Source organism: Bicyclus anynana, chromosome 21 (genome assembly GCF_947172395.1).
Source record: "Bicyclus anynana chromosome 21, ilBicAnyn1.1, whole genome shotgun sequence".
NCBI classification, from domain to species: domain Eukaryota; kingdom Metazoa; phylum Arthropoda; class Insecta; order Lepidoptera; family Nymphalidae; genus Bicyclus; species Bicyclus anynana.
Window position 1 is genome coordinate 6,667,580 of NC_069103.1, and position 20,861 is coordinate 6,688,440.

General features: G+C 35.7%; 2 protein-coding genes across 3 annotated transcripts in view; one reads left to right on the forward strand and one right to left on the reverse strand.

Moving 5' to 3' along the window:
* The first annotated feature begins 791 nt into the window (after window positions 1-791).
* LOC112057076 (protein phosphatase 1 regulatory subunit 21) lies at window positions 792-10,570 on the forward strand. Its single transcript, XM_024097577.2, has 10 exons — window positions 792-958; window positions 1,045-1,239; window positions 2,277-2,414; window positions 3,097-3,339; window positions 4,121-4,204; window positions 4,786-4,939; window positions 5,589-5,761; window positions 6,479-6,574; window positions 7,129-7,290; window positions 8,351-10,570. Exons 1-9 carry the CDS (start codon window positions 893-895, stop codon window positions 7,273-7,275), a joined length of 1,296 nt encoding a protein of 431 aa, XP_023953345.1. The 5' UTR covers window positions 792-892; the 3' UTR covers window positions 7,276-7,290; window positions 8,351-10,570.
* Window positions 10,571-11,117: 547 nt separating this feature from the next.
* Window positions 11,118-20,861, reverse strand: part of LOC112057089 (serine/threonine-protein phosphatase 2A 56 kDa regulatory subunit gamma isoform) — a 76,822-nt gene continuing 67,078 nt past the window's right edge. For both annotated transcript variants that reach the window (XM_024097592.2, XM_052888247.1), the window contains 2 exons: window positions 19,704-19,866; window positions 11,118-19,134 (listed from right to left, as the gene is read on the reverse strand). In XM_024097592.2, coding sequence (XP_023953360.1) covers window positions 18,991-19,134; window positions 19,704-19,866 — 307 coding nt within the window. In that variant the 3' untranslated portion in view covers window positions 11,118-18,990. The remainder of the gene's footprint in view (window positions 19,135-19,703; window positions 19,867-20,861) is intronic.

Here is a 20,861-nt window from a genome sequence, read left to right on the forward strand (position 1 = left end):
TTTACATGTTTTGCAACATTAATTGTTATGTTTTCATCTAGTGAGAATGTTGACCCAAATTTGGAGGTGGATCAAAAAAGACTTACGAATGAAACACCTACTTACGAAAAATTTAATAAGTAGAAAAAAGAACAACAAGTGCATTCACTTACGGATCGTGTTTTAAACAAATATCTCCCATGTTTACGCCTCATACTCATTATTCAACTTCACAGTAGTGAAGTTGAATAATGAGTATGACGGGAAATTAAGTTACCGGGTAAAAGCATCTCCCCTAACATCCAAAGTTGTAGCATTTTGTACCTACATTTAATTTCCTAATTAAATAAAACATTGAATACTGTACCGAGTTATTTTATTTTTTAGCAATCGTAGAGAAAATAATTGTGTAATACGCGGGGCTAAACCCATTATAAACTCGGTTTCTATTTAGGCGGTCCTCGCCTTCGGCTCGTGCCCTAAAAATACTTCGTTTAAAATAGGGTTTTTTAGCCCCTTGTATACTAATCTTCTATTGCGTACTTAGTAACATTATTCATTTTTGGATTTACCGCCCAAAAATCTCTCGTACTCGACTAAAATACTGGAGTAGTCTGAACTAGGCCTAAAGTAAAACCTCAGTAACATTTATGCAAAGACCTTATACTTACTATACATAAGTATAAGGTCTTTGCATTTATGTAGACGAACATTTTTATTTAAAAAAGCTTAGTACAATAATCCAAACAGAAATGCATTTTATGCAAACGTCAATTTTCTGTGACATAGTGTCAATGTCAATAACAGATGTCAATGTCATTTTCGCTCATACAAAAGTGGGTGTTCGGCTTAGCAATATTACAAATAAATAATTTTATAAAATTTTAAAGCCATGAGCTTATGAAGCTTTACAATGGAGGGGCTGCCTTCTGGTGACATTCAGGCGAAGTACCAAAAATTGGCGGCTGAGTATTCAAAAGTACATTGATTGTGTTATTTATAAAACTGAAAACATATCAGTGTTGTCGGCAATTTGGTTTGTAAATTCATTGTTTCCGTTCACAGTTGAGGGTTCACGTGAAAGTATTGAAAAAAGGCGTACTAGATGAACAAGCTAAGTCGAATGAATTACGGGAATCTTTAAAGGAGAAAGAGAAAACGTTACGGAAGGGTGAACTTGAAATTGATTCGTTAACGTTTAGAAACCAGCAACTGACGCGCCGCGTCTCCGTCCTTCAAGATGAACTTGATAATCTGCAGGTATGTAACTTGTTTTTAATAATATGGAATAAGCAGATGGTCTTCCAGATATTTCATGGAAAACTGCAAAACGAGCATGTAAGGAACACATCCAATAATGTGCCGCTCTGTATCAAGCAAGGCACAACTGTCAAACATTTTGGTAGCCAGTAAATTCACCACAGAACACAGCCAGCTTGCTTGGCGGCGCAAGTAGGCATGATAGTAGTATTTTTCATAGTTAGCAGACTATTACTATACTACTAAGTAGCAGATGCCCCATGTTACCTGCATACTTCCCTTTTTCCCTTCCCTTCCTGTAAGAAGGTTGTTTTTTTGTCCCTTCCTGTAGGAAAATGGGATAAAGTTTTGTTTATGACTCACAAATAATGTGGCTTTCTATTGGTACAAGAATTTCCAAATTGGGGTCAGTAGATCTAGAGATTACCCTGTACAATCATTAACTCACAAACTGTACCTCTTTGTAATATTAGTAAAGTAGATAAACTAATTTTAGGTTACATTTACACAACTTTGGTGTATTGTTTGGTCATATTTTACAAAATATTATGCAGAAATTTTTCTTTCAATAACTTAAGAGAAAGCTATAACTTGGCAACTTTGTTCATAACCCTCCTGATGGTCTGCAGGGGCCAGGGAGCGTGTAGCAATTAATGAAAAACCTACGACTGATACCACCTCACTTCCCTGTATGCATGATCACACCTGCACAGTCTTTCCCCCCGTCCCTCGCATATCATGGGAGTGTCATTAACGAACTTGCCAGACTATAACAAGTTTTTAAACCAGCAGTTTTGAATGCTACATAACAAAATAAGCATTCCAATTTGAATAAAAAACAAGATATATTACAAGCTGATTTTTAATTTTGTTAAAGGTTCACATATATTTTTGCCAAAATGTAATCTTGCCATTTTGAGATTATCTTTATTTTTTCATGTTATCAAAAATGATAACAAATCATATTAGTATTCCCTTATCTAAAATATTGGTGCATTCTCATCTAGTTTATTTATATGCGTTAAACTTTTTTTTAGAATAAGTTGACCAAAAAGTCAAAAAGTAAAGGTGAGGACAAGGTAGCAACAACAAGTACTCCACAAGCTTTAGATGCAGGACTTCTTCAAGAAGAGTTGCAAAAGAAAATTATTGAAAATGCTCAGTATGCGTCTCAGGTAATACACACATCAATACAAATTACCAGTAAGTACATTGAAGGATAAGGAATTACAATATGTACAAATTATTAAAAAAAAAATTCATGAGATTGGTTTGTCTGTCTGTTCACAATAAGCCCAAAGTCTAATTGACAGATTTTCATGTGGTTTTCACCAATTTATAGAAACAGCTTTGGTACAGCCACAATGTCCTACAAATTGTGTGGTACATTAACTCGTTCCAATGCTCGGAAATTTCCTGTCATTTCCTGGTAACTCAGTTAGCTACCAGAATCAAGAGTTTTCGTAAATAAAAAAGTTGATTATCTCATCGAGATGAAGTTACTCACGAAAAATTAACTTGTTAGTAATCATTTGTAAAAAATGTATATCCCTGACTATAGTCTTTAACACAATCTAAAAAAATTAAATAAACTAGAAAAGTTTACAGTGTCTAATTTTTTAAGCATAACTTAAACAGACTTAAACTTATCTGAAACTTATCTTTTATAGATTTTAGCACAACTGCCGTTTCAAAATATTCTGTATAAAAATGTTTTTTTGCTCAATAAATCATTTATTCATTTATTCATTTAAACAATTTCATCCTCTAAAAATGGATATTTAAAGATTATCTACAAGCACAACAATTTTCTGTGATGTAGCCGCTAGATATAATAAAGAGCCATTTTTATATCAGCTTTCAGATAAAACTTTTGAAGTGTCACAACTACAAGCAACAATAGATGATTACCAAAGGCATATCAATGAAAGTGACAGCAAATACAAATGTGATATTGCAAAGTTAAAGAATAAGAACCAGGAACTTCAGTTTGCATTAGAGGAGGCGCAAAAAGAGAGACTGGGAACAACGCCAAAGGCCCAAACAAGTAGTCAAGCTGCCAGTTGTAATGGTGATTTTCTGTCAGAAGCTGGGAGCCTGGTAAGAACACATTTTATTCTGTTTATTTGGTAAAAACCACAGGGTAACCAGAGTGAGTCTTTACACAGTCTCTGCGTGCTGAAGCCGGCGACACCAATAAAAAAAAAACAAAAGCCACACGTCTCCTTGACAATGGCATATACAAACATTTTTCATAATTTGTAATTCAAAATTTAACACTAACAACATTTACGTAAATTAATATAATAATCAATAAAAAAACACTCCATCTTATTTCTTTAATTTTTCAGAACAGTTTTTAAAACATACGCCTTTTTTTTAATAATATTGAAAATTACGGATGCAACGGTTTGTGTCGTACTGACTCGAGAAAGACTCATGAATTTTTGAATTTTGTATTTGTGATGGGTACGACACCTTTGCCAAATCTCACATTTCTTCGCTAGGTCTTTTTGCTGCAAATTAATATGTAAACAACACCTGACTATTTCAAAATGCCAGCCATTGACAGTCAAGTATACCTTCAAGTCGTCAAACTTACAGATCATCATTATCAACCCATATTCGGCTCACTGCTGAGCTCAAGTCTTCTCTTAGATGAGACGGGTTAGGCCAATAGTCCACCACACTGGTCCACTGCGGATTGGCAGACTTCATACATGCAGACAATTAAGAAAATTCTCTGGTATGCAGGTTTCCTCACGATGTTTTCCTTCACTGCAAAAGTGAAAAATTGATCCAAAATTTAAACTTCACTTTCATTTATTATCTACATTGCATTTGCATTTATTCACTTCGCTGCATTTATTATCTATTTTAGGTTGGAAGTGAGGATGCTCTTAGTTCTGTGGATGATTTAAATGTCAACGAACAGCTTAGTGCAAAAACACACAACTTAGAACAGGTATGTATGTCATCAGTATTATTTTTGAAAAAACAATATTTGCTTTTTTTGCTTTCATAGACAGGCAAGTGCGGGAGGCAATCATCTTTATCAGCATATTTTAATAGGCCACTACAGGGCCAGGCCTTCCTCTCTCCTTATATTGCCACACTGCTCCAATGATGGTTGGCGGGCTTAGTTTGATAAAATAAATAACATACTAAAGACTTTATGATTCGAAGGCACATAGTCTAAGCACTGAGAGGCAGCACAGAGCCTGTAGCCGTGGCACATTAATTTTCTTTCTACAAACGCTAACGTTTTGAAAACTTATAAAAAAGTATGGGAATGACAGATCAGATCATAGAGTTTGACTAATGAAAGTAGAGACGGCCGACATCTAAAAAAGGGTGAAAAAAAAGCGAAAACACTTTTTTCGCTTTATAAATCAATATAAATCCCTGTAGCTCCGAAAGTAATGATCGCAGATACCCTGTTACTTTAAGAAAATTGCTTAAATATTAGCATTCTACTAATTTATATGCAATTTAAAAAAACTGCCATCATCCCTATTCAATGATGTATGAAATTGATTATTTTAGGAAAACCAAAAGTTAAGGATGGAATACGAGTTGTTACAAATGGAGAATGAAAGTCTAAAATTAGAAATAGGTAAATATGTGTCCGCGGCGCAGAAGAGGAGAGGGGAGACGCACGACTCTGGAGATTTCAACTGCTTCAGTGAAACTTCAGTAGGTAAGTCAAGTTAAGGTAAATTTCTTTTTTTCCCCAATTTTATTTTAGCTGTAAAATGTCTCCTGTGAGATTTGGTGGCCCATGGGGGTTTTTGGGGATGTGTAAGAATAGTCCCTGAAAGTTTTGTGACGTTGGAATCATTGTCAAGGTCAAGCCGTAAAAGATCTGCTGATGCAGAACCAGAGTGGCAGGTCCTGTTTCACCTTTCATGAGATTCATGAGATAATCTCACCCTATTCCCCCGCTAATGATGGTTTGAGAAAATAAGGTGATATTACCACTTTTTTATTGATTACTATGAAATGTAAATGCAAACATTGACAGCTTAAACATTGTGCTCTTTGAGGGAAGGTGTTGTACCACCAATGTCCTAACTCTGTGCAGTGAATTTTTGACTCAGAACTCAAACCTAGGACCCTGTATTGTGTCTCGGTCCACCTAGAGGGGTTCGATCAACACTGCACTTTCCGGTGCGGGGTCGCCATTCCTGCACCTCGAAACCCCAACGTCCATCGTCTTTTAGAACTATGTAGCCTGGCCATTGCCACTTCAGCTTCGCGACTCGCTGAACTATGTCAGTAAATCTTTGCTGAGTGGTAAACACCCACGGCTGACTACCACCAGATTAAAAAAAAGTCTGTTTGTGAAGACGCTGAGGGCAGAGTGACGGGCCTGCTGGGCAGCCTGGAGGCGCCGTTCCTCATCAGTCACGAGCTGCTGCAGCGCGAGGAGCGTGTGCAGGCCTACTACCGTGCCAAGCTGGAAGACCTGAGCGCTCAGCTGCACACGAGAGAGAGCAAGACTGAGCATTACGTTAAAGAGGTGAGGTCATATTTACAAACATGGATTAAGATTCAAATCTCAATTTTCTTCAAAGAAACGTGAACTTTAGATAGTAGTTATTAGGTCCACTTTGCTTTGAAGAACAGACATTTTGAACATGCCTATACTTTCACAGACATTTTAAAAATGCCTTTGTTTTTGTATTCTTAGTGTTGGAAATACTTGTCTGGGACGGATACGACGTCGTTCGATCTCGCGTTGGATCGTGCTGACACTAGGTGGCGCGACTTGTTTCGTAAAGAATAGGGATTTAGTGAGGAGTAGCGATAGTTGGCGGTAAGGACTTGCGGTATAAGACGCTGGTCGTCCGGTCGGCTTCAGTGTGCTCGTGGCGTTCGAGCCTGTACTTTTTGTGTAATTCTTTATGGCTTACTTGGGATAGTCGGGGAGAGTGACTTGAGTGGAAAAGGGGTGTGTTAGTTAACTATCACAGATGTCTTTAACCCTACACACAACGTTCACAAGTGCGTGACTTCACTCAAGGTCATTCTCTGCCATTCTTGGGTCTTATTTTGGTTACAGTTTGGTTTGTTAATTAAGTTGTCCTGACAAATACTGTGAAACCTTTGTTCAGCATTGGTTTTCTTATTTTTTAAATCCACTTTTGAAGCTTCTGCTAAAACTAGTATATTTTTTTATATACGAGTATTTATATATGATTGTCGGAGGATTTTAAAATTTTGGTTTCCTTTGCAGTGTGAGATGCTGCGGCAACGATTCGAAGTGATGGAAATGGAGAAGGAGGCTGACGCACAGGCGATACAGGACAAACACAACACTATCAGCAGATTGGTAAATTATCTACATCTCTAGATTGCCTTATTATTGCAACAAATTGCTAATTAACAGTCCCTTGACATTCAGTTCCCGGAGATTTTTTACGGTTTTCAGGGTTAAGGGTTTTTCGTTTGCCACGCGATGGACCCGGCACCCGAACGGTGAATCCATGGATTGCTAAGATATTCGTCTCAATCTTCCAATATTAGATGAACAGAGTTTATGCCCACTATACTTTTTTTGTAGTACTAGTAGTTCCTTGTTCAAAATTCCTTAGTGCCTGAAGAGAGTCTTTAAACACTGCGTGTTGGCAATGCTGATGCTATGGATCCGAGAGTTAGTTACTCACTACGAGTCTCATAAGAAGATTAGCCTGATAAGAATAGCGTTCCATCGTTTTGAACGATGACTGACTGACAAGGTCAAACCGTGTTTGGTGTTCTGACAAAACCCACTGTACGTCCATCGGTTGATGATCATTACAATTTTATTGATTATTTCATCCAATTTAACGCAAAGCCTGGCTCCCATCATATACCTGCCTATAACACCGTCAATTGTTGTATTAGGAGGAGGAGCTTCAGTCGACGTCGCGCAACTACGAGCAGCAGCTGGGCGTGCTGACGGAGCACGTGGCGGCGCTCAACGAGCACATCGCGCGCCAGCACGACCAGCTCGCGCTGCTCAAGCACCAGCGCGACACGCGGCGGAAGTAGCGCCCTCTGCTGCAGGTCGTTCATTCATACACTAGCTAGGATCAGCTGCAGACGTCGCGCAACTGCGAGCAGCAGCTGGGCGTGCTGACGGAGCACGTGGCGGCGCTCAACGAGCACATCGCGCGCCAGCACGACCAGCTTGCGCTGCTCAAGCACCAGCGCGACACGCGGCGGAAGTAGCGCCCTCTGCTGCAGGTCGTTCATTCATTCACTAGCTAGGAGCAGCTGCAGACGGAGCACGTGGCAGCGTTCAACGAGACAAAAACTTACATTTCTTATCTCACAGGAACTCTATACTTTTCCGCAAGTATTCCAGATGTTATTCCAGTTTAGCTAACAACCGTACCTCCGTTCGCGTGAAACTCTATTTCCCACAAGTTATTTTAATACAGGGTAAAGTTTATTGCTATTCCAAATTTCAGCGAAATCAGTTTATTACAGAGTAACCTTCACATGTTATGATTAATCTATGCAATATTAAATTAATTAAATGTTATGTTTGTAACATTTGTGAATTTCTTTTAACGGCACAAACTTTCATCTCTTATCCCGCAAAAACACTTTTGTTTCTTGATTTCTTGATGGGATTGAAGTATTCCAAATGTTCTTCCAATTTAGCAGACGTCTAAGTGATATTCTGTTTATCAAATTTTTTTACAAATCCCACGGGAACAGTGATTTTATCCGGTATAAAGTAGCCTATGCTTTAATCCAGGGTAAAGTCTGTTTCCGTGAGAGCCGTGATAGCCCAGCGGACCTCTGCCTCCAATTCCGGAGGGTGTGGGTTCGAATCCGGTCCGGGGTATGGACCTCCAACTATTCAGTTGTGTGCATTTTAAGAATTTAAATATCACGTGTCTCAAACGGTGAAGGCAAACATCATGAGGAAGCCTGCATACCAGAGAATTTTCTTGATTCTCTGCGTGTGTGAAGTCTGCCAATCCGCATTGGGCCAGCGTGGTGGACTATTGGCCTGACCCCTCTCATTCTGAGAGGAGACTCGAGCTCAGCAGTGAGCCGAATATGGGTTGTACAGACATTGGCCTTTATAATATTAGTGTGTTTTCTATTTCAGGCTCGACAACTAGCCTGGCACATCACTGGAGCATCACTTCAAGGTTCACATCACATGACCATCATGTTATGAAACTTATACTGTTTAAGCTAACGATTTCATATTCGTGCTAGAGTACACTGGTGCCGTGTTTGTGAATTTGACGACAATTCTGCAATATTTAACAAAACTACGTATATGTGCTCATTTGGATTCGATTCGCAGTTTGGGTCAATTTAGGAATATATATACGCACAATTATCAGCCCACTTTAATATACTCGCATCATTTTAAAGAGGGCGGATAATTGTGCCTCTGAGTATATATTTCTTTTATAAATTGCCTTTGGTCTGGTAGGTTACCTCACTGATGCAGTCTATCATTAAAGTATAACGGAATACATAACCTGTTATTTATTAGCCTAAAAACCAAAATCTCATTAAAAACTATTTACTCTAGGTGATTGTATAGAAGCAATGAATTATTCTAAATTGTTTAGTCACAAGAAATGACACTAAGAATGGTACAATAACTAATTTTAGTCAACTTTTTTTAAATTTGTTAAAATTAAAATTTCATTTTAAATTAATTTAACTTAACAAATTTAACAAAATGGGAACATGGGAAAATGTTCCCATTTAGTTGGAAGTCCGGTCAGAATATTTTCTGTGAAACTTGTGAAATCATTTACACATATAGGACAATCTTATATTGTATTTTTATAGAGTGGATATGCCTCTGCCTTCGATTTGGGCGTAGGTTCGATTCTCCGTTCTGAAGCATGCACCTCGCAACTTTTCAGTTATGTGCATTCTAAGAAATTACCTAACACGAATCTCAAACGATGAAGGAAAATAATCGTGAGGAAATCTGCACACCTGAGAATTTTCTTAATTTTCTGTGTGTGAGGTCTGCAAAATCTGCATTGGACCAATGTGGACTATTAGCTTAACCTCTCTTATTCTGAGAGGAGACTCGTGCTCAACAGCGAGCCGAAAATAGGCTGTTATTGATGATGATGTAACTCTGTTTACTAGGACTTGTGAATATAATGATGTTATTTTATTTGCCAAAAAAGATCGGCTTGGAGTTTTATAAATTGTAATTTATTTCCAACTGTTTTGAAGGTAAATAAAATGTCCAGTAGATTCATAAGAATTGTAAAATATAACATTCTCTGTATACAATGTTGTTCATAATTAGTTATTACATAATTTATTATAAAAAAAATTATAGGCAATAACATGTTTTATACCTAAAACAAAAATTATATTTACAGTTATAATGGATCTCTGTAATGATGAAAAAAAATCATGTAATATAAAATAAATTATTTATTTTTACTTATCTCTAAAAATAAATAATTTATTACATTTATGTATTGTAAGATACATAATCATACATCATCCTGTAGTAAATGAAAAAATATTATACAGCTACTTTTACTTACATATTTATACCAAGAGGGCGTGGATAATTTCGAAGGGGTGTTTATTAAAAAAAAATGTTGCAATTCAAGCTGTAACTATTTAGGTTATTCTCAGAAGAACTTTGTTATTCACTAGAATCTAAAAACAAATTATCAATTCGCACCCTTCAATTTTATTCAGATGTCTCTTTAAATTACTCAGATTACTTAATAGAATCTTTCTCAGCATTCCTATTAGAACGTGCAAGGCCTAATGGTATGTAGTCATTATTTTTATCAATCGGCTAGTGATTTGTTTCTTGTAGAGTATAAGGAATTGAATATATAATGTGACAAACTCACTGACATACTGATGTTCCAGGTTTACCCGGTACCCATTTGGACCCGAACTTCATGTAGGTCTTAGATAGGAGTATGATTAATAAAATCATAATTATGAAGACGCTGTATTGTATAACAAACACAAGAATTGGTCAGTTTTCAAAACTATTCCGTATCTTGTTTAATAATGTTATGGTGCAAATGTGCTGTTCAGATTAGATTATATAAATAAATGACTGGCAATAATAGCAGGCCCACAGCAATACAATGTAGATATACAGTTAACAATTAAGTCATAAAAGCTAGTTATATAAATATAGGTATTCTACGAAGAGGCAGTTTTATATGTGCACTTAAATTTAAATTACGCTGCATAAGAAAATTTTTATTATAATAATTATTATTATTCAAATCTTGTAATTATATGTATAAAATCGATTTGGTATACAATTGTGTATTTATAAAAAAAATAATAAATAGTTTTAAATATTTTTGATTTCTTATTTCTTTATAGGCCCATCAGTAAATTAGAAAAACGTCTTGATTTTATAATGTTTAAAAATGATAGAATGACAACCCTGATAGAAAACTATAATGAGGTTGGGACGTTTGTCTAGATGTCCATTGACTCTTAAAGATACACACATTATATTATGTAGGCCCCGACAGGATATTCTCACTGTAGCGATTTCAGGATGTTCTGTTTCGACATTTTTTTTGCGAATTATCTGAGGGCCTAGTGGTAGTTTGATACTGTGACGATCACGTTAACGTCAACGTGAATTTCTAAATAATTGAAACAGCGCCATCTAGTGGCACTACTGCACAACTGTTTCAATTCCTTAAAAAATCGCGTTTACGTTATTGCGATAGTAACAGTATGAAAACATTGAGAACTCCTACTAGGCACACTGGTTTTTACCCACTATTCTCGAACACTCGCGGTTCTGTGTGTTCCCCAAAAGGAGAATGATGATAAAATTTCCAATATTTATAAGCACCCACTAAATTATTACGTCGTAAAATAAAACACCAGAATTATATGCACAACTTTATATTATAACGATAATCAGTAATCATAAGCACCTTACAATATGTCATCTGTTACAATATTTTGTTTTCAACAGTTACATTATCGTTATAAATATTTATACAAAATTTATCAATTTGTTGAACAACTTCGCAAATTATCGCTAACGTGGTCAGTCCAGTCACTCCCACATACATAGATCTACACCTACTTAATATTATAACATGGCCGAGTCACTGTACGTATAGTTTTATTACGAATAATTTCTTACAAAAATTGCACACGTTCGCTTACCAGAAGCAAAATATACCATATATATACCGCTTAAATATAACTTATCAATTTTATTTTATAATAAGTATTACATAGATGCTAATCAATACATACAGTCACTCGGATTTAATTTAGTGTACCAGTATTAAGATAAAATGTGGATGCGTTTAGGGCTAAACGAAGTGACTATATTATAGTGTTTTCACAAATTCACATTAATATTAAATTAAATAAGTGTTTACTTTCATTCAGTCCATTCATAATTTCACTGTTGCGCAAATAAACTATAAAATAACAATAAACAATTTCTCGACGAAGGACACTTTCACATAATTTACGTTACATGCATACGTTAAAAGATTATATAACCATTATGTGACACAAGATACTTACTTTATCATACTTATTCAATAAATTAGTAAAGATACGACAAAGCACGTAGTCAAATTTACAGGGGGGTTTGATAAAAACACAAAGTAAAAACCATTTGACATCCATATTTGAACATTTTCAAACACTTCGAGATTTAATAATTTAACTTGTTATTGTGGACAGGACACATCCATCCTTAAACTACTCATATTTGTGTAAAACTGTACAGGCTTAATTCCAAATGTTTTATTCCAAATATTCTGCTGATACTACAATTGGGTTCACAGTTGAAACAAACTGTGCAAACACCCCCTAAAAATTGTCCACACCCTCTTAATACTTAATATGTTGTGTCCAAATAGAGCAACGGAATTTGTGGGTGACCATGACAATATGTTATGTGTATTGCACTGTAACACCAAATTTGGCATTATTTCACTTTTATTATGATTATACATATAACGATTTGAATGGCAAAGAAAATCAATCAAGTCTTGAAAATAATACTCAATTAGAATAAATGGCCCTGGGACTTATTATTTATGACATTTCCCTTAATGGCATGTTCCATCACCTAATAAGTGTCGGATAGACTATACTATAGCGTTTAACGTCACTTTCTTACTTTATCGTGACAAAGACCGATTTAGGCTATCCAAAAATGGGGATGATGACTAAGTTTGAATATATTGATTTTTATGAGACTTTCGGGTAAATAAGGTCAATATTACTTAATTAATACGTAGAAAACAAAGATTGTTGGAATGTTTGTAAATTAAATTATTTATAAAATTTTCAAAACAATTAAAAATATTTTATCGTAGTTAGATGAAAATTCATACATTTTAGCTTTCTCACATGCAATGTGATATTTTTCATTGTACCTATGAAGTATAATCATAAACGCATAAATAATAAAGACATTTTGTTTAAACGATCATGATCGATGACGTCATTAATTCGTGCCATTTTGTATGACACGTTTAGGAGCGATCCGTGCCAAATCCGCTATGACCGTTAAATCCCTGTAGCTCCGAAAGTAATGATCGCAGATACCCTGTATACTTCTACAAAATTGCTTTACTATTAGCATACTCTTAATTTAAAATTTCATGGTCAATTTAAAAAACTGTCATCATCCCTATTATCAGAAGGTGGTGAAACAATAAAATGTGCAAAGAACTTGCAAAAAAAAAATGCAGCAAGTGTGGCACGATTTCAGAACCAGAATAATATTTTTAATACTAATATCAGTCTAGATTAAACAAACCATATATGATTTATTCTAATAGCAAAGTGTTATTAAGCTTTAATGGAAAGACAAATAATACATTAAAAATACAACTAATAAAATTATTATTTTAAATGTACCCATACCCGTTAATGCACATACACACACAAGCGCACGCATTGAAATAAATTTCAAGTCTATTTTGACCGACTTCAAAAAGGAGAAGGTTCTCAAGTTGATCGGTATGTCGTTTTTTGTAAATATGATAATGGAACTATTGTGAACGCAATGATGATTCTAAAATAATTATGTTCTTTGGGGATTACTTTGACGAAAATCAAATAGCGGCCGCCCATAAAAAAAGTTCAAAAAATTCATATATTAGAACTAACTGTTACTACACTCGTAAAATCCTCTCAGAAAATTAAATACATTCATGATTTTGCTGCTAAAATTAAAAAATATTTCCATAAAAAAATATAAAGTGATTCACATATAAATAAATAAATATAACTAACAATATTATGTACTTGCAAAATCGAATTTCATCATTCGTTCGGCTAACTCGTACATTCTTTACATCATAGTAATGCAATTTATTAATGTATCGTAAAAACTAATTAAAATTGAAAATTATGCATTGATACCATTGACCTCTTATAATAAAAGGACGCACAATCAGGTAGAAAATGTCACTTACAAACTGGCCAGTTTTGCTTTGGCAGTTTTAGAATTATTGGTAAAGAAAATTATACTTAAAGGCTTTTAAATATAGTCCAATATTCAATAAAATCCCAAATTCAGAGCAAATTCAACCTTAAGAATTGAGTTTAAGGTTGAATTTGCAAATGCGACTACTTGAATTGAGTGCCAAGAAGTTGTGTTAAGCACACATTGAGTGGGGACGTTTCTTGGTCGCTGATTGTGCATCCACTTTTTATTAGGAGATCGATGATTGAATACAGTCATATTAATCACACTTAATACATCACTTTTACGCGTACAAAGTGGAAGTAGTGTTGGCGCAGAAATAAATGCATTCATAAGAAATAACATAATACAATGCTTCTCCAGCATGTGAAAAACCTGAACTAAAATTGACAGCGCCTTACATGAACATGAGCGCCATTAAGACATTAGCGCCGCGTCTACGGGACTTGTTGCGTGGCGCGGAGTATAATGGTGACGATTTTTTGGACAAAAAACATTGATGTATAAGTTTATAGATTCCCGAAAAGCTCTACAAAAACGGCACCACAAAATAGAGGCACAAACGGATTTGTGTTTCTATTCGACATTATAGTACGATTATTAATTCCTGTAAAATGACAAGTGCAACTGTCACTGAAATGTCATTTTACTGACTGGAATTAATAATCGTACATATGATACTCTTACATAAGATTATTATTTCTAGTCATTAAAATGACATTTCAGTGACAGTTGCACTTTTTTTTTTAATTAATCGTAGGTACTATATTAAGTTCCAATCACAGCCAATGTTAGGACGTGTCAAATATACAAAAGCTGTGGAAATTACCAATGTTGATTGGTCAATGCTCGTCTAAACAATATCTTTGAATTATAGCCGAATCCTTCCAAAACAGAGTAAGCATATTTTTATTAACCTAGTTTTAAATCCATTAAGTTTTTGTAGGTTCTATAGTTTAGAATAACGACGAAATGTACTTATTCTAATTCAAACTTTAAATTTGCGAACGACAGCTTAGGCAAAGACGAAAATGTATAAATACAAATAGGTACATTTCAATAATAGTTACCTAAACTTTATGCATATATATTAATAATAAGATTTACATTCAATTGTAGTTATCATTCTATATATTTTCACGTAAGAAACATCAATATTTAGGTAAAAGAAATCGTGCCACTTTGAAATGTTTTTTATTTCTGACAATTTGTAAACTTATACATCAATGCAAACGAAAGACAACTACTACAAATATGTATTATACAGTATTATGAAGATAAGGTATTAAATAGATGATAGTGATAATTTGTGATAACTGATCGTCCATCATGACCAAAGATGAACGATTACAGTCTTACTATAACAATAATTTAATATGGCGCTAATTTTACGCGTGTTACCTGTGAAACTATATACTATAAGTTAGCGGTGGATAGTTTTAAAACGGTCTGTCTGTAGCAATGATGTTAGAAGAAATAAAAGGTAGATAGGTTACATAAACCACATTCGATGTTTACAACTGGCACACGAAAATTAATACAGTGGCGTTGTCAACGGCGCGATGACAGTGCGGCGACTGAGATCAGGTTTGCTAATTAGCATAGTTTTGCCACTTGCGGTTCGCGTATAACCTATCTACCTCTTTTTTCTTCAAACATCATTGGTCTGTAGTGTGCGAATCTTTATGAATTGTTGAAATCTTTCTGGCATTCAGACAATTTAATTATAAATAATCAGGTTTACGACATTAGGAATGGATGATGGGTTTTTTTTAACTTGTCTATTTACAGGTGGATTGTGGGTGTTCATTCGATAGACAATGAAAGCGTTTAGATTCTATCGAAAACGAAACGAATTTTTTTTTGTATCGCACGCACGATTTTGTCGTAGCATACAGAGGGCCTAGTGGCAGTTTGGTACTGTGACGATCACGTTAACGTAAACGCGAATTTCCAAGGAATTGAAACAGCGCCATCTAGTGGCACTACTGCACAACTGTTCCAGTTCTTTATAAATTCGCGTTTACTCTAACGCGATAATAACAGTATGAAAATATTGAAAACAAAGTGCAAGTTTATTAGTTTAACTATCTCTTTGTATTACTAGATGTGACGTGTACACAGACTATTGTTAACTGTCATATTGGGCTGTACAAATATCTGACGAGCTTATCTTTAATCATTAACACATAACAGTGACAAACACCAATAGATTTTATTAGTTAAAAACTATGTATGTAAATTCCATTTGACTCGAATTTTTCAACCTTTACCTAAGTGTTTGTTTTGTCTTCAAGAAATCTTCAGCAGGACATTTAACTAATTATAGAGATCGATAGTATATTATACGGCAAAATACCTATTTTACATTTATATATAATACTGGAGAAATTATTGGCTTAGATGGCACGGACGAATAGAAAAGACGATAGAAATCCACCAAGGACAATTGAAGAGCGAATTGTAACCACTTTTTACTGCAAGTTTGTAAAACCAACTCATGAATAAGGTCCCTCAATGGGTTCGAATAGCTAGACACAATTCGACAAAATCATTTGGTATATTTGTTTAAAAATAAACGCAATTGTTTGATTCAAATAACTTTGACGTTTTGAAGTATTTGAATGCTTCAACTTGCGTGGTTATTTGAACCGAATTATCGTCATGATGACGAGTTGTGGACTCATAGTGTTTTATGTGTTTGTAAAGATGCCCCCTTATTGAAAAATAGATGAATTTACTTATATATCAATCTTGTAAGGGTTTGTTTGTTCTGGAAGAGTCAGAAAGTTCGAAAATGCAACACCTCCCGGTCAATGCAGCGAAATATGAAGTACCACATTTTAATTTCAACGCAAATCCAAATAGGCCTTAATACATTGATATACAAACTACAATATTTATAATTTATGAATTACATAATATCTCGTACAAATGTTTTAGACATATTGCTGAGATAACAGATTTATTACGTCTAAACTCTAGCATCTAACTAGCGTTTTATTTGTTGATATAACCTATGGACGAGTAAATCGTATTAATTCGTCTCCACATTGCGCGACAACTGCCTTGTTTTTTTTTGTTAACCTGTTCAACTATGGATGAGTGTTGCCAGGTGCCAAACATTCTCCTCCAAACATCAACTTGCATAGCACTATTTTCAGGTATATAGATTTACGTCCCGATTCACCCCTAATCGGGAATCCTAAAAAGTGCTTTAGCTTGTATGAAAAGTCCCGATTTTCAAACATTTAGAGTTAGACTTACGACCCGATTCTCCCCTGATCGGTGGATCCTAAACTCTATTGGACTTTATGTCGTAATTTTGACAGAAAAGACAACCATAGAAAAAGAAAGAAATCAATATTCCCCAACAATTACATTTTTTTTAGCTAAAAATTATATTTTCGGACAATAAAACATTTGTTTTGGAAATTATATAGTCCTGATTACAACAACTATCTGTTTCGAAATTTAACACACTGAACCTGGCAACACTAACTGATTAAGTGGTATATTTTTGGTATAGCGTGGTTATTTTTTTTAATAATTTTCAATTCAAAAGTTGATTCCACATCTTTCCAAATATATTTCACTGTTATTTATTGTATTTTTGTGTTTGTACGTAGATGGTGATAGTTGCCGCGCCTTGACATATCATTGTTTAAATCTTCCTCAATAGTAGAGAGTATGTTTTTTATCCACCCTGTATATTAGACGAATCGTTCCATTTTGGGCACACTATGTAATAAATGTATCAAAATCTATAGCACATAGTTACCCCAGCAATATGTCAGTGAATTGTACATATAAGGCTATGCGCATAGTTAGAAGAATGCCTTTGATAGGGCTACCGTGACGAAGACGAAGAAGTATGGAAAATAGGGCGGTTTGAATTGCGATAAAATATTAAACATAAGTGTTTTGAAGAATGCACTCCTTTTAAATATTTAGTTAGTTCACACAGTTATTTAGATAAGACATTTTACTAAAATAGCCATTTAGCTGTTGTTTTAATACATAATGTAGATAGAAAAGAGACTTAAGCTCAGTTTATATTATTTGTGTTCAAACATATACTGTGTGATACAGTTTGCAAGCTTCATTGCGAAAGTTAATAAGAAAGAGATTTTCGATTCTATCGCAGTTTTAGTAGATACAAGTCTAAAAACAGTTCTATCTCTTTCCACAGGAAGCATTGTGAAAGGGATAACTCTGCATTTATACTTTCTGCTTAAATACGTTTGTGTACAGCCATAATAAACAATGTCCAGTAACCCTATCCTAAAACCATTATTCTCGCCATGTTTTTAGTTAAGCATAAATATTTTAATTATTAGTTAACTGTCAAGTCCAGGTAATTTTCACGACATAATATAACGAGTTCAAGCCGAACATCATATAATTTAAACACCCTATTCTGTTACAATGTTTTGCACATCTCGCAATTCTGAGTTTCGAATTCATCTCTATCTCTCTCTGTTTAACACGATACTATAGAAAGAGAAAGACAGAGGTGAATTAAAAACTAACACTTGCGAATTATACAAAACATCGTTTCAGAATAGCTCTCCAGGTACGGATTTGCTCACTTGTGCTCAATGAGAGACTTGATATCTGTAATCGGCACAGGAAACTAGTTCATACTGGCACGTGTTTAGGGCGTGACTCGCGTGCGCGGTGCAAGGCCGCAGTACCCGGGAGCAATCCGCGTTGCAAGGAGTGACCAGGGCGGCTATTCTGTTACTTTGCACAACTCGCAAGTCAGAGTTTCGAATTCATCTCTTTCTCTCTGTCTAACACGATAATATAGAAAGAGAAAGACAGAGGTGACTTGCGAATTATACAAAACATCGTTCCAGAATAGTTCTCCAGGTACGGGTTTGCTCGCTTGTGCTCAAAGAGTCAGACTTAATATCAGTAAGTGGCACAGGAAACTAGTTCATACTGGTCCGTGTTAAGGGCGAGACTCGCGTGCAACGTGCGAGGTAGCAGTGCCCGCTAGCAATCTGTGACCAGGGCGGCTATTCTGTGACATTTAGCACAACTCGCAAGTCCGAGTTTCGAATTCATCTCTTTCTCTCTCTGTCTAACACGATATTATAGAAAGAGAAAGACAGAGGTGACTTGCGAATTATACAAAACATCGTTCCAGAATAGCTCTCAAGGTACGGGTTTGCTCGCTTGTGCTCGAAGAGTCAGACTTGATATCAGTAAGTGGCACAAGAATCTAGTTCATACTGGTACGTGTTAAGGGCGAGACTCGCGTGCGCGGTGCGAGGCCGCAGCGCCCGCTAGCAGTCGGCGTCGGGCGGGGTGGCCAGGTACGGGTCCGCTCGCTTGTGCTCAATGAGCGCTTTAACTGTTGACGTGTCGGCGGGAAGTTCGGATTTCTTCCTCAGTAGAGGTTTGCTTGCGTTGTAGCTTTGCTTCCGCGCCTGTAATGAAAAAAGAAAGTTACGTTAAGATTCAGCGCAACAAATACCTATGACACTTACAAACAACGTGGCTTTCTAGTTTGTAAGAGAATTTTCAAAATCGGTTTAGTAGATCTGGAGATTACCCCTATATAATATTAGCATAGAAATGGTAGCCGTCACCTGGCAACACTCAAAACTCGTAGCATCATCTTCATGAGACGCTCAACTTTTATATTTACAAAAATTCTTGATTTAGGTAATTAACAGGATAACTAGGTAATAAAAACTTCTGACTGTAGGTACCACGTAATTTGTAGGACTATGGGGCTGTTAAGTAGTATAACTATAAAATATTATTAAGCAATCAAGCAACAATAAAAAACAGCTGGTTAGTAACAATTTCTGATGACCTCGTTATTGGTACAAGGATATGTTCAAAAACGCCTGATCAAGATAAAGCTACTCACGGAAAACTAAATTTAGGGTAATCAATTGTAAAAATGCTCCCCGGATCTGGACTATTTTGTAATAGAAATGTAAAAGAGAACATCATAAAAACTAATACATGACTAAAAGTATCAACCAACCTCGATAGTTTCAGAGTCCAACCTCGGCAGCGTCATATCATTGGGCGACAGTTCCGGAAGTTTCTCAGACGGTCGCAGCACTGTGCGGCTCGCGGGGTTGGCGGCCGCGCGCGCCTCCAATTTCTGCCATATCTCCTCCCTTTGTAGTAACCGTTCCCATTCTCTGGTAAAGGAGAACATCACAATCAAGACATGATTAACTATTTTAAGCAGACTCAAAAGTGGATTACAAATATAAGAAAACCAATGTCGAACAAAGGTCACACAATATTTGTCAGGATAACTTAATTAACAAATCAAACTGTAACCAATATAAAACCCTAGAATGGCAGAGAATGACCTTGAGTGGAGTCACGCACTTGTGAACATTGTGTGTAGGTTAGGTAGGTTAGAGGCGCCTTTGACTAACAGTCCCCTTTTTCACTTAAGTCACTCTCCCCGCCTATCCCAAGTAACTCATAAAGAATTACACAACAAAGAATGTGGTGGTTCGAACGCCACGAGCATACTGAAACGGACCGTACGACGAGCGTCTTATATCGCAAGCCAACCGATCGCTACCCCTCTAACTCCCCAATATTTATGAAAATAAGTCGTGCCACCTGACGTCATATCTGTCTCAGACTACTATTTCCGACACTATATTTACGTTTTTAACCCCATTACACTTTAGATTAGCCGTGGAATTTTTTTGACAGAGCTTGATGGTATGCAATGATCTCAAAAGTAGTACAGAACAAAATGTAAGAGAAAAGGATTTTTCTTCATAAATTTTTGACGTGAGAACGACTTTTCGATTCGATTCGATGGAGCCGACTGCATACTCGAAAAAAGATGACGTGAAGCGTCGTTCCCTCGTTCTAGGGTTGCCAACTTATATACAAGAAATAAAGTATATTCTGGTCTATGAAGATTATTAAAGAGTATTTTAGAAAAACGAACAACTTAGTTAACTTTTGGGAATCAAGCACCATCGAAGACTACTGTGTATCACAGGTTTAGTGAGTTTGATCGCAAAAGTCGTATGCTCACAGACGACATTAAAGAAGATCGGCCTAAATCAGTGGCTGTGTCACAAAACATTGACGCACTGCATGAAGTTATAATGCAAGATCGTCATGTTTTGCCATTAAAAATACAGACACTTCAGGCTAAACA